Raw genomic sequence first — 19,108 nt, 5'->3', positions numbered from 1 at the left:
TTTTATCATTAAACATTTCTTAGGTAACATATTTAATAAATAGTATAGAGATGACTTCCATGGACTTTATTTGATGCAATTATACTTTAGGGATTGCTTACCTATTTATTATTACCATTTAAAATATGTTGCAAGAAAGGAAAAAAATCACAATTTATAATGTCATTTAATGTTGTAAAATTTTATTTAATTTTGTCCAAAATACATCATTTGTTGTTGTGTAATATTTTAGAAAACAATTTAAGATGAAGTTTTTTTTTAATATGCAACAATATTTTTTAACTTAGTGAAATTTTGCATTAACTGTTTCTAGTCTACTTTACTTCTAAAAATAATCATTTTATTTATGAATAAGTATTATACGTAATTTTTCAAGACAATAAAAAATAAAAATTAATTAATATATAAATATAATACTTTTGAATAAAAAATCTTGAAAATCACTATTTGCATATTTTATTTTTCATGATATCAAGAATTAGATAGGAAAATTTAATTGTACAACCGTATTTAAAATAATTAATTTTATTTGTTTATTTTCCTATTTTCAGTTGTCATACATGAACACTATGTCCCAAAATTTAGGGACAACCTTGAAATCCTATCTGATTTATTTATTTATATACACCAAGATTTTAATTTTAATTAATCATTAAAAGGGTGCATTAATTTTTCATGAAATTAAAACATAAGTTACATAAAATTAATTAATTCATAAAATTGGTTAATTGATTTTTTTTTTTGGGGTGGGGGGTGGGGGTATAAATCTGCCATCACACTCCACTACAAAAGTTCCACTTCCCCCACCCCTCCTGGGCCAGCCTTTTGTACCAATGGCGGGTCTACACACCTCCCTTCGGCCCCAACCACCGTCCTCCGCCGCCAACCACCACTCCTTCACCGCGAAGCTTCTTCTCCTCCTAACCCTTCTCCCCCTCTCTCTTGCCGTCTTCGCCTTCCTTCTTCAGTGGCGCGGCGGAGGCGTCGATGATCCCATCTCCCGATGGTCTCCTGATGAATCGCACAAGTTCCCAGGCATGGACTCGTCGCCTCTCGCTACAGTTGGCCACTTGTCTTCTCATTCTTCTGATTGCTCCAAGCTGCTGGGACACTCCAATGTGGCATCGTTCCCGTATTACAGGGACTGGAAGTTCAAGTTTGACGCCGATCTTAAGCCCAAGGTTTTGTTTTTTCTGGGTTTTTTGGGGGCTGATCCGCTTCTGGGGTTTTCGGATTTTCGTTGATGTGAAATGGGTTTTTGCTTGTTTTGTGAGTTGACTTAGATTTTGTGGTGATTTGAACTCTTGGGGCGGGCTTTGAATGTTAGATGGAAGGAAGCCGATTTAATGTTTTATGACGTTTTCGAATTTTCGGATAATGGTTCCTTAGGAAAAAGAACGGTCGCAGAGCTGTTTCTTTGATTCATTTAGTTTCGGGGTTAATTATATGCTTTGGAATAGCCTTTTCTTTTATTCCCCCCCCCCCCCCCATTTTTTTTCTGATTCTTTTTTTTTGTGGATCAGTTCTTTTGTCTGCATTGATGCATCTATTGCACAATCCTGTGCTGAAATTTTCCTATTTTCTTGATAAGAAGCGGACTATTTGGGAAAGCACACGCCCAATAGAAGTCTTCATTAATTATATGCGAAATAGATAAATGGAATTTAAAATTAATTTTCATATTGTTTTTGCATAGGGATGCTTAAAACACGCAGTTGCATATCAAAGTTTGCTTAATATCTTCAGCAAGTTGTAGCGCCTGACTTCAAGAACCAAAAGGGGGAGCCACAGTGGGTGGCGATGGGGCGTTTTTTATAAAAATTTGCAGATTTCAAAGGCGAATGATGTGTATTGGCTCCCAAATGCATTCAGCATCACATGGTTTTCATTCCAATTGGTCACTTGTATATAAGTCTCTTGAACTGAAGGTGTAATAGAAGTTGGGGTAATAGTAAAAGAATGTGCTTAGTTGTGATGGAATAGTTCACAGTTTTCTTGCAGCTTGACTATGGTTTCCCATTATAGCTTAACAGAAATTTAAGGACTTCCTTTCCTAGTAAAACTGCATTATGGGTACTTAGATTTAGAAGTTGAAAATATGTCAAAATAGAATTGAATTCAGATGTAGTAGGCCTAGTTTGTGGCATTCCATAATTTATTTATCCTGTTATACAACCTATTTGCTAAATTTCCATTTTGAAATAAAGTGTTCACAACTGTTTCCTTGTTGATTCATGCTTTCTTATTTGCAGATATGTATTACGACAAGTACATCTGCTACCTTGGAGCAGATTCTGCCTTGGATGTTTTATCATAAAGTTATCGGGGTGTCAAACTTTTTCCTTTTTGTTGAAGGGAAGGCCGCATCTCCTGCAATTTCGAAAGTTCTTGAATCCATTCCTGTGAGTTTGAATCCTGTTAACTTGATTTTTTGGTTCATGTAATAAGTTACTTTCATTCTCTGTAGTTTACAAGTCAACCTTCTAAAATTGTTTGTACCATTCAATACTCTGGACTATCTTACTTATCAAAGAAGTTTTGAAGGGCAGTGCGGACACAGACTAATAAGAAATGTAACAGCAAACATGGGTAATGGGCTCTGTTTTTGTGAGTGAAAATGATGGCTTATTGTATTACTTGGTAATCTGTTGGCCTTGTTCAGTTTAATAAAGAATTATTGTGCATGACTACATGGTCCATGGTTTGTCTCCTATGAGTAAAACACAGATACAATTCCGATTATTTTACCATGAGTATACTTCGTACCTGGCAGCGGAATGCATGACATGTTTGTCTCCTCTTGTAACTGGATTCATAGGGAGTTGTTCAACATTTGATGTTCTGATGGATAATGATGGTCCAAAAATCGCTAAACGTGGTGGTCTTATTCAAAATCTACCTAGATTAGGTTACCTTCCCAAACTCCCCCCCATCGGTGTTATGACCTTATGATGTTGCCTGACTAGATGTGGGGCAATGGTCATCTTATTATTGCTTTTGACCAATACTGTGTCAGCTTCCTCCAGTCTGATGATAACTGGTTCTCCGCTTGAAATTTCATAATTGTGTCTCAGAATCAGTAAGGGTGGATATTTTTAAACCTTGCAGGGAGTGAAAGTGATATACAGAACCAAAGAGCTTGAGGAGCAACAAGCTAAGAGGTACATCACACCAGCTATGTGGCTGTTTAGACATTGCTGTTAGTAAATTTGTTTGTTCTTCATCTACTTGAGAGCATAGGCAAATATATTGGACCAAGGCAGTGAAACAAGGTTTATTTAGTTATATTTTTTTTACCTGTGCAGTTGGCCGTTTTTCTTATATGCTAATGTACAATCAGCTCTCTAGAGTTGGTTCTTCAGAAATTTTATATGCCATGTCTTAGCTGTGGTTATCAGTCTCTTATGAGCCCTTTTTGCTGTTTCAGCCGTATCTGGAATGAAACATGGTTGTCAAGTTTCTTTTACAAGCCTTGTAATTATGAGCTTTTTGTGAAGCAATCCCTAAACATGGAGATGGCAATAGTTATGGCAAGGGTAAGAGTCATTACATGTCCAGAAGAACTTAGATGTGTTGTCCCGTGAAGAATTGATAAATCTTTGCTTATTCTGATTTCAGGATGCTGGCATGGACTGGATACTGCATCTAGATACTGATGAATTGATGCATCCAGCTGGCGCTAGGGAGTATTCTTTGAGGCAATTGTTACTTGATGTGCCTGAGAATGTAGACATGGTTGTCTTTCCCAATTATGTAAGAGTTTGGTCTCTATGTTCTTTTTCTCTTTTTGCCCCTGTTTCCAAGATGTAAAATATTTGTTTCTGCATCCTATTTCGATTAAGCCTTTTTTTCCAAATAGGAAAGGACAAGAGTGGTAACTTTGATCTTCCTCAAGTCTTACCATTATATGTCCTTTTCAGGAGAGCAGCGTTGAACGAGATGACATCAAGGAACCTTTCACAGAGGTAATGATGTAAATGTCTTATCATTGTCCACTTCATGAATTAAGTTTCTCTGTGAGTTGTTTAACCTAGTTGCGCACTAGAATGCAACTTAGAAATTACTTTCTTTTTTCTACAAAATTATATCTTTGTCGGTAATAGCTTGTTTCTGAGGGGTTTATCAAGGAACAACACAATTCTTTATTGCGGGACAATAAAGTCATAATTATTTAACTCGTCCTTGCTGATTTTATCAGTTCTTTGATATTTCGGAACTGGCTGATTTCTTATTTTTATCTGTCATCTAGGTGTCAATGTTCAAGAAGAACTATGACCATTTAACAAAAGACACGTACTTCGGCATGTATAAGGAATCAACCCGTGGCAATCCAAACTACTTCTTGACCTATGGGAATGGGAAATCAGCTGCTCGAATACAAGATCATCTCCGCCCTAATGGTGCACACAGATGGCACAATTACATGAAAACTCCAAAGTATATTTTCTATTCAGCTACAATTCATAATTCGCATCTTTTCAACTATTAGGTGCCCTATTTGTTGCATATTTGATCCGTCGTACCCGTTACATCTTTCTGCTTGTTATCTGGCTTCTTTTGACATGGGAACCACACAGCTATTCTTTCAGTTGGCTTTTGACATATATTTCTGTACATGATTGACAGTGAGATCAAATTGGAAGAGGCTGCCGTCTTACATTATACATATGCCAAGTTCTCTGACTTGACTTCTAGACGGGATCGATGTGGTTGTAAGCCTACAAAGGATGATGTCAAGCGATGCTTTATGTTGGAATTTGATAGAGCTGTAAGTGCCTTACAATTGCATTGTTATGATATGTTATTGTCATTTATGTTCCTGGTATGGTTACAATCATGCCACCCAATCTGTTTGGGTCAATAAAAATGAAGGACAGAAGTAACAGGCTTTGCTACTATCTTCAGGAACTCTCAAGTTTACATATGTTTACATTTGTGGCTTAAAGGTTCTTGATATGAGGCTTAAGCAGAAATCTCTCAGTAATCCCTCAAGGGTTAACAAGCTTGTTTAGTTTTAAGTTTGTGTAAGTTTAGAAATATAAAATCATGGAAGCAGGGGTACTACATCCAAAGTCCAGAAGAAAATTTGGTAGCCTCTGTACACTTGACAACCATTGCTGCTATTTTGAATTTTAATAGAAACATATAGATGTCTGTTCCAAACATGTAATTAGAATTTTCTTCATTTATCCAAGAATATAATAAAATTGTAACCTCCTTTAAATAAGCTTAAGATCAGAAAGGTATACCGAAGTGGAGTCTACTCCTTTTACTTATGCTGAGAACTGGTTTAACTCTGTCTAGGTTATAAATATGTATAACTCAAGCTTCCATTTGAATGATGGGGGCAAGAAATGCTAAATGTGCTCTGCCTTGTGTAGCGGTATTCACGAGTTCCTAAAACAATTAGATTGCCCCAACAAAACATCAACTCAAAACGTCTTAGAAGACATTCCTTTATGTGCATATTCTATTCTTGCAGCACTTACTCTTCAAGTTTTGTTTTGTTTCCTATTTAAACCTGTTAAGTCTAACAGAACAATCAGAATCCTATAGTGTTTGATTTGACAAACAGTTATTGTCGCATGAATGCGTAACTAATGTGTGTTTACTGTGGCATAATTCATAAGACTTAAAACATTGATCTTCAACAATATCTCCTGCTATGCTTGAGTCCTAGCTCTAAGATTTCTTTCTGGAAGAGGTTTATCTGCCCATGGGCAAGCCTATTTGATTGCATGAATAGGTTTTTGAGTTTAATTGTATGCACTGCCACTCAAAGTATGTTCTTTCTTTATTTCTTGGAAGATTCTAAAGGTTGTAAATAACATATTATAAAAGAGAAATCAATGGTGCAAGTATGTGAAATGAAGTGTTGTTTTTTATTTGAAGATAGACAATATATGTGCTGGCAAGAAGCTATTTGGCATTTAACTTCTCAAGTTTTTAAAGTGTTCAATTTCTTTGTGCTGATCACCATTTTTCCTCTAATCTCTCCTTGTTTACACGTGTCAGAAGCCCTTGTTATCTGTTCATATGATCCTACCTCAAGTGTCTTCTTATTCTATCCCCATTTAATTGCCTGTGTATTGGTATTTGGATCCAAGCGAAAAGCCAAAGTTTCTAGGTCATTTTTAGTTTTCAGCCTTAACAGATCAATGCCTCTGTCAGCTTTTTGCTGGCAGTCATTACCAGATTATCATTGAACTACTAAATTGCGATCAAATTCCCCCTGCTCTACCCCACAGATTTCACTGCTACTCATTGACGTACATCACACAAGCCATATGCTGCATTATTTGATGAAAAGAAGTTTTCAGAAAATGCTGCTGTGCTACAGTAAGTCTAGCAAGACTAATGTAAGAGTATAAAGTGAGACATCTCAGTTAAGGCTTGCAAATGGCCTATTTTCCTGAGCTTTCTCTTGATTGATGTCCATGTTTGAGGTGTTAATTGGTATTTTCTTTGGACACTCACTTCAAGTATCAGTCATTTAACTTGATTCCTAGAAGCAGGTTTATATCATGAGCTATTGCCTTCAACTGTTAATAGAGAATGTATTTGCCCTTGAAGTCATTATATAACAGTATTTCAATCTGTTTCTATGTGCCTCAGACATCATGGTCATATATATGGAGAAACTGACGTTTTGCCCGTTTTCATCTGTATTTCTATGTGAAAATATTTTTATCTGTGCTTCCATATACTCTCCTACTTAAAGCTAGGGAGTTTTGGTATTACAACTTATTAAACGTGTTATACTATGGCATGTACTACGGATTTTAAATCAATTTTGGATGTCCAAATTATGAAGACTTCCTAGTTATGTTATACAAGTTACCATTTGACCAGGGTTGGCTGCAGATATTCTTTAGTTGAATAGATATTTTTCCACAGTTTTCAGTCTGATTTCATGTATCAACTATCGCCCATTTCTTTGCAGGCATTTATAATTGCTTCCACTGCAACAGAGGAGGAGATGCTAAACTGGTAATGATCAAACGATTAAGATTCCTATATTGTTTTTGTTCTATTTTGTGTTGTATACAGCAAGACCGATTTTTCTAAAACCTATTTATTTCGATTCTAATAGCTTGTAGTTTTTCTGAAACATTTTCTGGAGTTGTTATACTGTTTACTTCAGTTAACAATCTCATTGTTGTAACAGGTATCGCGAGCATGTTGTATGGACTGATAAAACTCTCAATTTAAAGTTGTTGAGAAAGGGAATTCTAACGCGCATCTATGCTCCCATGGTGAGCTTTACTTCTTGGTGTACAAGAAGTCTGCTGAACTAGTCTATTCATTTGGTAATCTAATGAAGTTGTTTGCTCTTGCTCATACTTCAGACAATTATCCAAGGCTTGAGGGAGTCTGGTGTATTTGGATCTATCATTGCTTCTGCCCAAGGATCTCTATCAAAGGACAAATTCTTAGCATCCATCGAGAGCAGTAATTCCTCTAGAGCTGCTGAGTCGGTTTCCTTTCATTCAAGAAAGATTGGACGAAACACAGAGTCTCAGGCAACAGCTAGAAAAGTTCTGGAAACAACATCCAGCATATTTCAAGAAGTAGCCATCCCACCGTTATCTCCCCCAGGCATGATGGATGGTGACCTTAAGATTGAAGCATGATTCTCCCACATGATTGCTGCTTTTTTCTTTCTGTAATATGCAATGGAATGAGAGGAGAATCAGGAATTGTCCTCATTGTGATGAGTAGGAGTAGGGAAGATTTGAGCAAGCAAATTGTTGGGGTTTTTTCTATGTTCGATCAATGGCTATTCCCGATCATTTACCCAAGCGGAGGTTGTACACTATAACGTAGTAGAGAGAAAGAAGGGAGGAAGGGGTGTGGGCTGGTGGGGGGGGGGGGGGAGGTGTTTTTTCAGCTCCACAACTTAAGGCTCTTGAGATGTTGACATTAAATGATGTATAGGAATCGGGGATTTATGACCGGAGTTCATTTTGTTGTATAGTGCAAAATGCATCTTAAATGCATCAAGTTCCTGCTGTTCTTTTACTTGATTCAATGTGCTGTGAATATTAGCTGCCTTGACCAAATTGTTCGGCTTAGATATTTCTTGACAGCAAAAGTTGCTGTTAAGCAGCATTTGAAATGCATTTCTCATGAAACTTGGATTTTTATGCTTCTGTAGAACAGGAAAGTCCTGTTAAATTTCGCCAGATTGTTGGTGAATTTTTGTTTACATGTGTAGAAACCAGTAGTTTTTGTTATGGGATTCAGCCAAAAATAGTGCGACAAGTGCAGCTGTGCATGTAGGAAACCGTCGTTTTTTAGACTTGCTAAAAATACCCAGTGATCCTATTTGATCTCTGCCCAAGAATTTAAAAATGTTAAATGGGCTCTATTCCCGAAGTATGTTGGTTATTCGCGATGGGCAATTTGTCCAGCTTCAACGTCTCAAGCTTTGATGAAAGCATTTCGTAACAGTTGAATAACTTTTATCTATTAAGCGATGGCTCTGTCACTCGGTAATGTTGAATTACTAAGCTGACTTTTGTCCCTGCTCGAAGGGTGGTTCTTGCAGTCAAGCTCCCTTCTGCCTTCTCTGTAGGCTCAAGGACTTTTGCACGCCTTTGTTACCTTTTGGGAGGCCTACACCCCATAAAAACTATCCACTTGAGATTGTCTCTTGGCCTATAGCTCTTGGTACAAAGTTTGAATTCTAGCTGCCGGACTTTGTTACCTTTTGGGAGGCCTACACCCCATAAAAACTAATCTACTTGAGAATGTCACTTTGCCTATAGGTCTTGATACAAAGTTAGAATTCTAGCTCTTCCAAAACAGTATCACTAATGGCTCCCTTCCCCCAAGGAGGCCTTCTTCGCATTCCAACTAAGCTGTGCAGGGACGGTCCAAACCCAATTCCATAGAACAGTCACTTTCATACTTCCAAGGAGCCGTAATAGGTTTATTCCAACCTACTCTTTCAATTATTAATAAAAATAAGGTATGTGAAATATATAGTTGTTTTTCTTTCTACATGTCTTCAGAAAAGACTTTCTGAATATCATATTTGGTTTTAATGATTTTCCGAAGAATCAAATGAATAAATTTGCATAAAATTTCTTTTTAGTTATCTTCAAAAACCAATTCAGTCTGCTAATAGGAAATCATACTGCTCAGTATCCTTAGCATTTTACCGGAGAGATCTGCTCCCTTCACAGTCTAAAAAGAGAAAATGAACTTTAATCCTATACGCCAAAATACTTATCCTCGGAACAAAACATCTGCCTCTGCCTCTTCTGTACCTTTCCACAAACACTTTACCCTGAAGAGTACTGTCAACACAAAAGTTGTGAACAAAAGAGACATCTAGGTGGTCAATTCTTACAACTCTGTTTCTAACGACTCTAAAGCAACTGCTGAAGCATTCAAGGGGCTGCTTGTCCACATGATTCATTGTCCAAAACGAAGTCTCTGAATCATACAATCAGTGAATTACTAGCAGCATCAAGTATCTTTCCGAAAGTCCACATATCTGTGTGTTACGACATGATGTGACAAAAGACAACCAAGTTCCAGCTACTTCACTTGCAGATCGATAGAGCTATAAAATCTCTCTCGAGATTATGGTAAGACTTTGTTGTCCGATCCTCTGTGATAAGGCATGCCCCTGTCATAGGAAACAAATACAACAATGTCATGATCCTAAAGCATTTACCTATCACGAACTTGCATGTCAAGGAGGAAAAGCTGGACGAAATCCAAGAAGATTTAAATGATTGGGTTAACTACAGCAACCTCCCATGATGTGGATGTTTGTTCAATATACAAGCACCTCCCATATAATATGAGAGTTCCCTAGAGCTAATGTTTGTTAGAAAATATTACTGTTTAGATGAATTGTCTAAAACTAGAGACACCCCTGAGGTACGTCTAATATACAAAGATGTCTCCTAAGCTATGTCACTCACAACCACTTCTTTAGAACTGTGTTCGACAACCTCAGTGCACCAGGAAAGAAAGAGAGAAATATGCTAAGCACTTACAGAGCCTTGAGTCACTCATATCGTGTGTAAGCTCAAATGTTTGAATCTAATTTCAAGTTGGTTAATTGTTCTAATTCCGAACTTAGATTTCGATTAATGACTCTTCTACTTTTTCTCCTTTCATCCTCATAATAACTAAGAAACCCATATGAGGAATAGTGGCAAATGAAGACGCAAAATTTAGGTCGTCGAATTGTGGATTTAAGAGAAAATTTTAATTATAACCTTGAATACCTTGAAATGGACGAAGATTCTCATGCATATTCCATTTGCAAGATCAGGAAAAAAGGGGAGTTCACATTTTCGACCAAGTACAAACAGCCATAATACGTTCATGTATACCACAGTGAAGACACACAATAGTAGAATAACCAAACAAGTTAGAAGGCAAAATTAATAATATAAATTAGTCTTACCTTCATCCCAGTCGACCTAAAGTCTTAACCAAAATGGACCCTCGTACAAGTTGAATACTAAGTTAGTGAATCCATGACGTATGCTTTCAGCCTCGAAAAACCTCAAAAACAACACAGGCCGTCTCACAAAACTTTCCTTTTACTCTTTTACAGCTGGTGACTATCTCCATAGGTCTCACCATGATACCTAGAGCTCTTGTATTTTGATGTTTGCTGCAGAGAACCTTCCCTCTTCCGGCCAATACCACGAACGGACCTCCCACCTGGCTTAGATCTTTGTGAATCCCAAGACTTTGGCTCATTATCTTGGTATGCGGAATCCCTCCAACCCCAAGATTCTTTCCTGTTGTCTTGCTGAACCCAAGATTTATCCCTGTTGTTCCTCCAACTTCTCTCTTTTGAACCCATAGAATAATTATTTCCATTGGAATGTCCACAATTATCTGAGTTCCTTGATCCTTCAACATTGGTGTTCCCATGACTCCTACCCCAAGAATTATTTTCTTTATGTCCCAGGCCCTTTTGTCTTACAGGCCCCCCAGTTTGCCTGATATAGTTGCAAGAATTCCCACAACCATAATCAACAACTGCAGCTGACCTAGTATTATCGATCCCCTGGTACCAAACCCAAGAGTCATTCCCACTTCTCCAACCATTGTCTTTCAAGGCATCAACAGGTTTGCTACAGCTTTGCTCCCAAGGGTCGTCATTTTTCAAATTTACGGAATCATCCCACCTACCCCATCCCTGTACTATATCTTTCAAACTTCCAGTATCTTGCACATGATTCCTTTCCCATGGATTATCACAAGTAGATGGATTCTCATCATTTTCTACTTCTGCACATGCAGCCTCTTCATTTATAGCTTCCAACTTGTCAATCTTCTGAGCGTTATCAGGATCAAATACTTGGAGATCTAGATCAGCCATCAGATCAGGATCCATATAGGGGTTCCAATCAATCTCATCAATGTATACATCTGGGTCAGGTAAAGGGTTGCCACAGGGAAGGCCATTGATCAAGGCCCAGTATCGCTCTTTTGCATTCTGTAATGCTTCTTTACCGGCAGAATCATCCCAATTTAGCACACTTGGATGGCAGTAAATATACTTTTTTGATGCCAAAACCTTACGCCAAGGAACCCATACTGAATGGCAATAATCTATTTCCCAAGATGACACTCCATTATTGTTAACTCCTTCAGAACAAATAAAGATAAAGGACATCACAATTTTAAGCCATACAATGAAAATCAAAGACCATATTCTAAAAGTTTAAGTTAACTTCAGTTACAACAACAAGAAATTATAGATTTCAATTATATTTCACCATGAGGTAGAAATACAAAGGAAATAACTAGAACCATCTTCACTCAAATCCGGCATACTCAAAACCAATCAATCTTGCAACATTTCTGACAATTTACGTTGTAGGAAGTAACTGGATATTCTCACTCAAATTGATGCTTTCATCAAATACCTTACAAATATTCTCTCTCATTATGTGTAAAGTAAAAAATGTTATTCAGGTAATAGCAGCCACAGAATGTGCATGATTTTTTCTCCAAAATGGAACTGTGAATTAGAATATCCGAGTCTCTAAACCACACTGTCATGAATGCTAAAAAGTATACAAAAGTAAGCAACAAAAAGAGACAAAGTATCTGTTTATGAGTTGTAATGGGGAAAAGCAAGAAGGAAAGAGGTTCAACCTTACAGGGGTGTAAAGCAATGACTTCGGAGCAACACAGATGTAAAATCAGTTCTACCTATTTCTGCAACTAAGCTTCCACCTTCACAGTTTTTAAGACTTTAAAATAATGGAAACTGCAGTGAGAACACACACCTACATTAAACTCAAGTACAAATTTTATTCTCTTTCCCAGTTCAATAAGCAAGTTAGAATTAGACACGTTGGAACTAATCTCCCAACTTCTCAAGTTTCACATGGCCAAAGCTTTTTCATCAAATTTGAACTAATTGAAGACATGAAAGTCCAGAATATTATATCATCTTTGCTTATGAACAAGGAAAATAATGTGAAAAGTGCCCAGACAATCAATTCACTGATACATATAGATCACACAGAGCACTTAATGACATGATTATCTAAAAGACACTAAAACAAAACAAACTTTTATTAACTGAAGCTTGGTCAAACCACATGTGAACAGCTTAACTGCATTAACATGGATCCTAGACCATCTACCAAGACCTTTGAGGCTAACAAATTGATAAACAGAGAAGCATAAGTTAATAAATAACAAACTAAAATTTGCAAGTTTCTGCAACACATGTTTTTCAGTTAAAAAAAAAATCACATATCAAAACAAGCTAATCCAGCTAGGAAGTAAACATTGCTCCAAAAGGTTAAAAATTTGGACATATCAAAACAAGCTACTCTAGTTAGAGTTAGAGCTAGAAAGATTGCTGAAAAATCAACAAGTCAAAGCAAATTCCCCACTTATCAAGCAGCATTTCAGGATAAAGATGTCATAAAAAAATTCCAGTGTATGAAACCGCAACACCATTCCATCAGAGTATGTACTAGCTACCAATAAAACAAATAAATATCTTACCACAAGCAACTCCTTCGCATCAATCGCAACAAACAGAAAAAATGACAAGAAATAGAGAGAGCAAACAATCTAACTAACAACTTTATTGGTGCTCAGTCCTCTGAGATACAGGCCAGTAAATGTAGGTACCTTCCGTAATTATCTCAAGCTCAGGAAAATGACGAGAAATAGAGAGAGCAAACAAACTAACAACTTCATTGGTGCTCAGTTATTGATATTCACTGAATCCAGATAACACTTGAAGAAATGAAGAAAGAAGTTCATCAGTCTTTGAGAACTTAAAATACCCTTTTAATTCTGACTTACTACTTAAAATACCCTTTTAGAACACTAAATCAATTTAGACAACTAATTGATCCTTAAAAGAGAGGTTCATATCCCTGCAACCTGCATGGATATTAGATGCTTCAGATATTGCCATGTAAAAAATTATTGTGGAAAATATTTTCTTTCCGGAAGAGCAAGCAGGAATCTGATCCTCCTCCTGCCCATAGCAGGGAATCCCTAGTGCAGTGGCTTGTGCTCTTAAAAAGAGTGGGTGCTCTAAGTGACTTTCAAAATCATTTTCTTTATTATCCCCTTTAATTCGTCCTCCAAGCAAACACAGAGCATGACTCGCTGACTCACAGCTCACTCAACTTCCAAAAGAATAGGAGGACCAAAAAATGCTACCAGGAATTCCAGTTACCAAAAGACACATCAGTACATTTTCTTAATTCTTGCTTACAGTTCTAAAAAGCTAAAAGAGATAAACATGATTGAAGAAAAATCACGCGGGTAACTGGGCAAAAAGGATTAAGTGAGGAAAAACTAGAAACTCTGATCCTCACTCCGAAATATATAAAAAGAAAACCCACACACACAAAAATTAAAGAAAGGCTGCATTCTCTTTCAGTTCTTGCTGGTGTTTCTAGTTTATGAATGAACTATATGAAAACACAAAATCATTGAATAAGAAGTTACAAAAAAGTCAAGAACACCACCACATACCAGAGGAATACGATCGAGTATCATGAGGCCTTGGCGGAGACAAAGGGGGATCTTCATATTCATAGTGTCTGAACTTCTTTCTAGGTTGATATCTTCTGTTCCAATTCCCCATCTCCAGAGACAGGGAAACAGAGAAGACTTACAGCGATATATATACACGCAAGTACAGCGGTTACAAAGGCTCGCGCGTCTGGGACTCTGGCCCGGCATCAAACCTAGACTACAGCCTTTTTCTGTTCGACCCGATTTGTCTGCTTCAGAGTTCGGTGTGCAATTTGGATATATAACTTTTATCTCTTATATTAAAGAGTAAATTAGTAGTGATTTTTTTAAAATTTATTGTAATTATAAATATTTTTAAAATTATAAATATCATCATAAATATCTTTTGTGATAATTTATTATAATTTTAAAAAAATATTTATAATTTTAGAGTGTGTTTTTAATTTTTTAAAAAGTATAATACTTGTAATTATAATAGAAGAGTTCGCTGTTATTTATTTTAAATTAAATTTAAAAAGAGCTTCTTTATTTTTATTTTACTTTTAAATTTTTTAATTTAAATTAATTTAAGATAACAATTATAAATAATTAATATTTAAATACCAGATAATTAATTATGTAATTATAATATTTGAAACTATAATATAATCAACTGTACAAATATAAAATTTAAATATTGAAAGAATTTTAAGATTTTAATTAATAACATAATGAATAATTAAGTAAAAAAGAATTGTAGTGAAATTAGAAGCGGCTGACTGAACAGACCAAATATTTTTCAAATTGAAAAAGATACCTTAATTTAATATTTAAACATTGAGATTTAGGAAAAAAAAGTAAATTAATATTTTCTGCTCTAATTTTTCAAGTTTTATTTTAATTATAACTAATGGATAAGATCATATTTCTCCTTCATTTTTTATATTAACATTTATCAACTTTAAATTTTTAACCTTTAGATTATTTTCAACACTTTATTTTAATTTATTATACTTATTTAAATTGATATTTGATTGAAGTTATTATTATTTAATCGTGATCTTATGATATTTATTAAGTATATGTTACCCAATTATTATTATTTGATTACGATAGTTATGCGTTTTGTAATAGTTATTTAATTTTCATAACTGTCAAATTCTTCGTAAATATTAAGGTCATCTTTTCACATTGAAAAAAAATCATGTTTTAAAGAGTTTAGCTGAAGTGAGTTTAAGAAAACATCTGTACTCCTTAATTTGAAAGTTTTGATGACGTGATTAGTGACTGATTTATAATCTGCTTGTAGTCGAACAAATGAAATAAGACATAGAGTTTTTTTTAGAATTTATCATGAATTGTTAATAATTGTAAGTGATTGTATAAATCTCAAATATTTTTCCTAAAGCCCAAAATATTAGAGATGGGCTCTCACGAAGCAGCCCAGTAGATCCAGACTATTGTCCATAATAAAGGTATTGAACCATTTTTATTGAACCTGGCACAGCCCTAAGACCTGTCTAATTTAACAGGATGACTCAACAGACAATATGAATTTTTTACATCAAACACACTGCCAACATCTCGACTCACATTATACTAAAAATTCACCTACATCTGCGAAAACTGACTTGATAACCAGCAGGTAACAAACTTCCCCAATTTCAAATTGAGTGGACAAGGCACATTCAAGTGGTCATATTTTTGTCCAAATAAGTCCAAATACTCTTCCGAATTTTTTGTTAGTTAGCTAACATATGTAGTTTTATGACGATATGCGTATCACCGTAACTAACTCCAGATTTTTGCTCCAAATGTGCCTATACATAAAGACCATAGTATAATCAAATGAATAACTTTGATCACTGACACCTACATACTATCTTTTCTCACGAAAAAAATTTACGAGCTCCCTGCTCATTTTCTACGCTCTACACGCATACTTTAGCCTATACTTTGATATTTTACCACTTCACACCAATCGTTACACCACTTTCTTGCATTACTTCAAGTTTTTTTTTTTCTATTTTTTTGATGGAAAAATTGTACTTTTAATTTAACATGAAAGGGTGTGTTTACTTTTGATCATATACTTTCCGAACTTAGTTCATTATTTATTTTATGGAATTAAATGTGCTAAGTCTATAAGTTATAAGACAAAAAGTACAATACACTTCATCATATGAGACTAAAAGTGCAACTTCTCCTCCCCCAAATAATTCCAACTACTCATTTAAGTATTGAAATACTAACTTTTATTTTTAAAAGGACTTTTGATCAATCAATATGATGTTGCTAGACCTACCGCATCAATACGTATGATATAAAAATAATTATGACTCTACGACAATTCAATAATTTTTAATTTCTAGAATTTTATATAATTTGTTCCAGTTAGTTGAGGGAAAATTTATCATAATCACATTTTATATGTGTTACATTATTTTTAAATATAAGTTTAAACAAAAATCACATAATTTCCACTATAAAAACATAACCTCGTTCTTAAGGTTAAGGAAGGAAAAAAAATAATTCTATTAAAATGATAAAAATCAATTGTTGATGGAATTCATAGAATGAATTTGATATTACATTCTCAAAGTCATTGTTTTATCAAAGGAATCCATCATCTCCCTCCCCACAATGTTACACCTAATCAAGCTCCCCATGGTGTCCATCGCCATTTTCACATCCTCCAATGGATTCCCCTTCGCCAACTTCTTGTACAGATAGCTCTCGAACGTCATCCTCTGCACGTACTCTTTCCCACACAGCTCCACCAGCGCCTCCCTTCCACCGTTGCTCCCATAGAACACCCTCTGCAGAATGTCCAAGAATTTGAACGTGCAGAAGTACTCTTCATCCCACTTCCTCAGATACTCTCTCCTCAAATCCGCTTCCCCGATCGTCTTCTCCCCGTTTTCCGACGCCCGAACAATTGCTTCTCCGCACATTCTGCCGCTTTTTGCCGCGAAGTATATGCCTTCGCCGGAGCATTTCGTGACGTAGCCGGCGGCGTCTCCGACTAAAGCCACCCGCCCTCGTACCCTGGTGGGTCGGGGGTGCTCTGGTATTGGGTGGGCTTCAACTTTGATGATCTCTCCGCCGTGGATTTTGGGCTTGACTCGGTTTCTGATTGCGCCTTGAAACTGTTTGATGTTTTGTTTTGAGCAAACTGTGCCCGTTCCAACTGCCACGTGGTCGCATTTGGGGAAAACCCACGCGTAGAAATCAGGTGAGACGTCGTCTCCAACGTACATCTCCGCTAGATTTTCGTAGTATTTCATTTTGTCTTCTGGCAGTTTGATTCTTTCTTGAAACGCAATGGCGCAAGTGTAGTGCCCGGCTTTTATTGACTTCGCCACCTTGCTGTTGGCGCCGTCCGCACCGACAATGACGTCCACGGCGAGGGAGCTGTGGGTATTGTTGGAAATGTAGTGGATTATGTAGGGAGATTTTTCTGAAATGGGCAGTTCTATATTTGTCACAAGGGCTTTGATGAGGGTGGCGCCACGTTCCTTGGCCCGAAGGCGGAGGAAATTGTCGAGTACTTCACGGCGGAGCATGGAGATGAACTCATGGGGCTTGAGGGTCTTCCCAAAATCGACTGTAAGGTTCGAGGGGGAGATGATCTTCATTTGGGTGACTTTGCGGTCAATAAGGTGAGAGGGGATCGAGAATTCGTCCAGCATGCACAGTGGGATGGCGCCGCCGCAGGGCTTGGCTGCTTCAGGGTTGCGTTCGAAGAGGTATGTCTCAATGCCGCCGGAGGCCAGAGCTTCCGCGGCGGAGGACCCTGCTGGTCCTCCACCTATTACGGCGACACGCAACTTTGAGCTGATGATAACGGTGGAAGGTCTGACTGCACGTATGCATTTTATTGTCTGAGGTTTAATGGTCTTTGATTTCAGGGATTGCGTGAAATTCTGGAAGGGGTGCTGCACTGGGGTTACTTTGTGGGCTGCCATGTTTGCTGCGCTTATGAGTTAGGGTTTCGAAAGGAAGTGTGAATCAAGATTACTAGACTACTTGATAAGGTAAAGGTTATTAATAAGCTGGTGGGATTATTATAATGGTGGTGGAAATTAGTCTAATACTGCAATGATTGTCTTTTACATTAGTTTAATACTAACAAGAGGTGATGGCTTGGCTGCTCTTGAAGCGGGAGATAAAGTCCCTTTCAAAAAAATAAAAAAAAGCGGGAGATATAGTAGGAATCTTTAAATAGAAGAGCAAATTGCACTTTCACCCCTCAAAATGTTGACTTTCAGGTTAATGTTATACAAACTTTATTTTTCTATAGGACACAGTTTCCTTTTCTAAGACTTTGGGAAGTTTAGTGCAAATCTCAAAAGTTTGAAAGGTAAATTGCAATTGGATACTTTTAGCTTGTCAAGGGCAATAAATCATGAGAACCAACCTAATTGATTCACTTGTCATAGAATTATTAAGTTTCTTTGACCATAAATTACTAAACTAGAAAGTAGCGTTACAAAACATGCTTACAAATATACATGAAAAGTAATATAATGGGATATCCAAAGCAAGTTGGTGATAGGATGCAGATTAAAAGAAGATGCTCAAATGCTTGAACAGATGGCAACTAGAACTATCAATATGCATTCTCAACCTCTGCTTAACTTCAGCAAGTGTTCTCAGCATGGCTACTCTCAACATATTATGATTAAGAAAAAGAACCGATAGTTGTGCTGGCTGCATCTGTAGATGCCAAATATGTCAGGAACTATATGAGGTTGGATGTGCAGCATTAACAAATACTTCAGGAAGTTTAAGATATTGCACTGTACTGCATGATTAGAATTTATTGAAAGGAAATTACAGATAAAACTACACAGGAAAATAAATGTTAATTTTTGTTTTGAGTAAAAAATGTTAGCAATCACTTCCATTTGATGAAATGATTTGAATCTAAATCCTTGCAATAACTGAGGATGATGAGAAAACCATGAAAGAAATGTAGAGCCTTGGAGCTCTAGGTTGCTGGAAAGCGGCATGAATTCATGTCCATGCTTAATAGCAGTTAACTACTTTTAGTTCCAATGGTAAAATTCAAACCTTGTAATGAACCATATGGAGTTAACTTGAATCTATGGCTTCTTTTCAT

General features: G+C 36.4%; 2 protein-coding genes across 3 annotated transcripts; one reads left to right on the top strand and one right to left on the bottom strand.

The window, feature by feature from the left end:
- The first annotated feature begins 777 nt into the window (after positions 1-777).
- On the top strand, positions 778-8,145 carry LOC105170148 (glycosyltransferase-like KOBITO 1). Its single transcript, XM_020696106.2, has 11 exons — positions 778-1,181; positions 2,253-2,402; positions 3,109-3,161; positions 3,428-3,536; positions 3,619-3,753; positions 3,921-3,965; positions 4,250-4,437; positions 4,627-4,768; positions 6,944-6,990; positions 7,169-7,256; positions 7,350-8,145. Exons 1-11 carry the CDS (start codon positions 834-836, stop codon positions 7,632-7,634), a joined length of 1,590 nt encoding a protein of 529 aa, XP_020551765.2. The 5' UTR covers positions 778-833; the 3' UTR covers positions 7,635-8,145.
- A 1,048-nt stretch (positions 8,146-9,193) lies between these two features.
- On the bottom strand, positions 9,194-14,263 carry LOC105169482 (uncharacterized). Of its 2 annotated transcripts, none has more exons than XM_011089879.3 (3): positions 14,002-14,263; positions 10,433-11,631; positions 9,194-9,640 (listed from the first exon to the last, which is right to left on the bottom strand). In XM_011089879.3, exons 1-2 carry the CDS (start codon positions 14,111-14,113, stop codon positions 10,580-10,582), a joined length of 1,164 nt encoding a protein of 387 aa, XP_011088181.1. In that variant the 5' UTR covers positions 14,114-14,263; the 3' UTR covers positions 9,194-9,640; positions 10,433-10,579. The 2 variants fall into 2 exon arrangements, with proteins under 2 accessions (XP_011088181.1, XP_011088189.1); XM_011089887.3 differs by having other exon boundaries at positions 10,433-11,595.
- Between the last annotated feature and the right edge of the window lie 4,845 nt (positions 14,264-19,108).

The sequence above is a fragment of the Sesamum indicum genome, linkage group LG1 (genome assembly GCF_026168435.1).
Source record: "Sesamum indicum cultivar Baizhima isolate 11 linkage group LG1, ASM2616843v1, whole genome shotgun sequence".
NCBI lineage: Eukaryota > Viridiplantae > Streptophyta > Magnoliopsida > Lamiales > Pedaliaceae > Sesamum > Sesamum indicum.
This window is presented reverse-complemented; position numbering and strand designations above follow the sequence as displayed.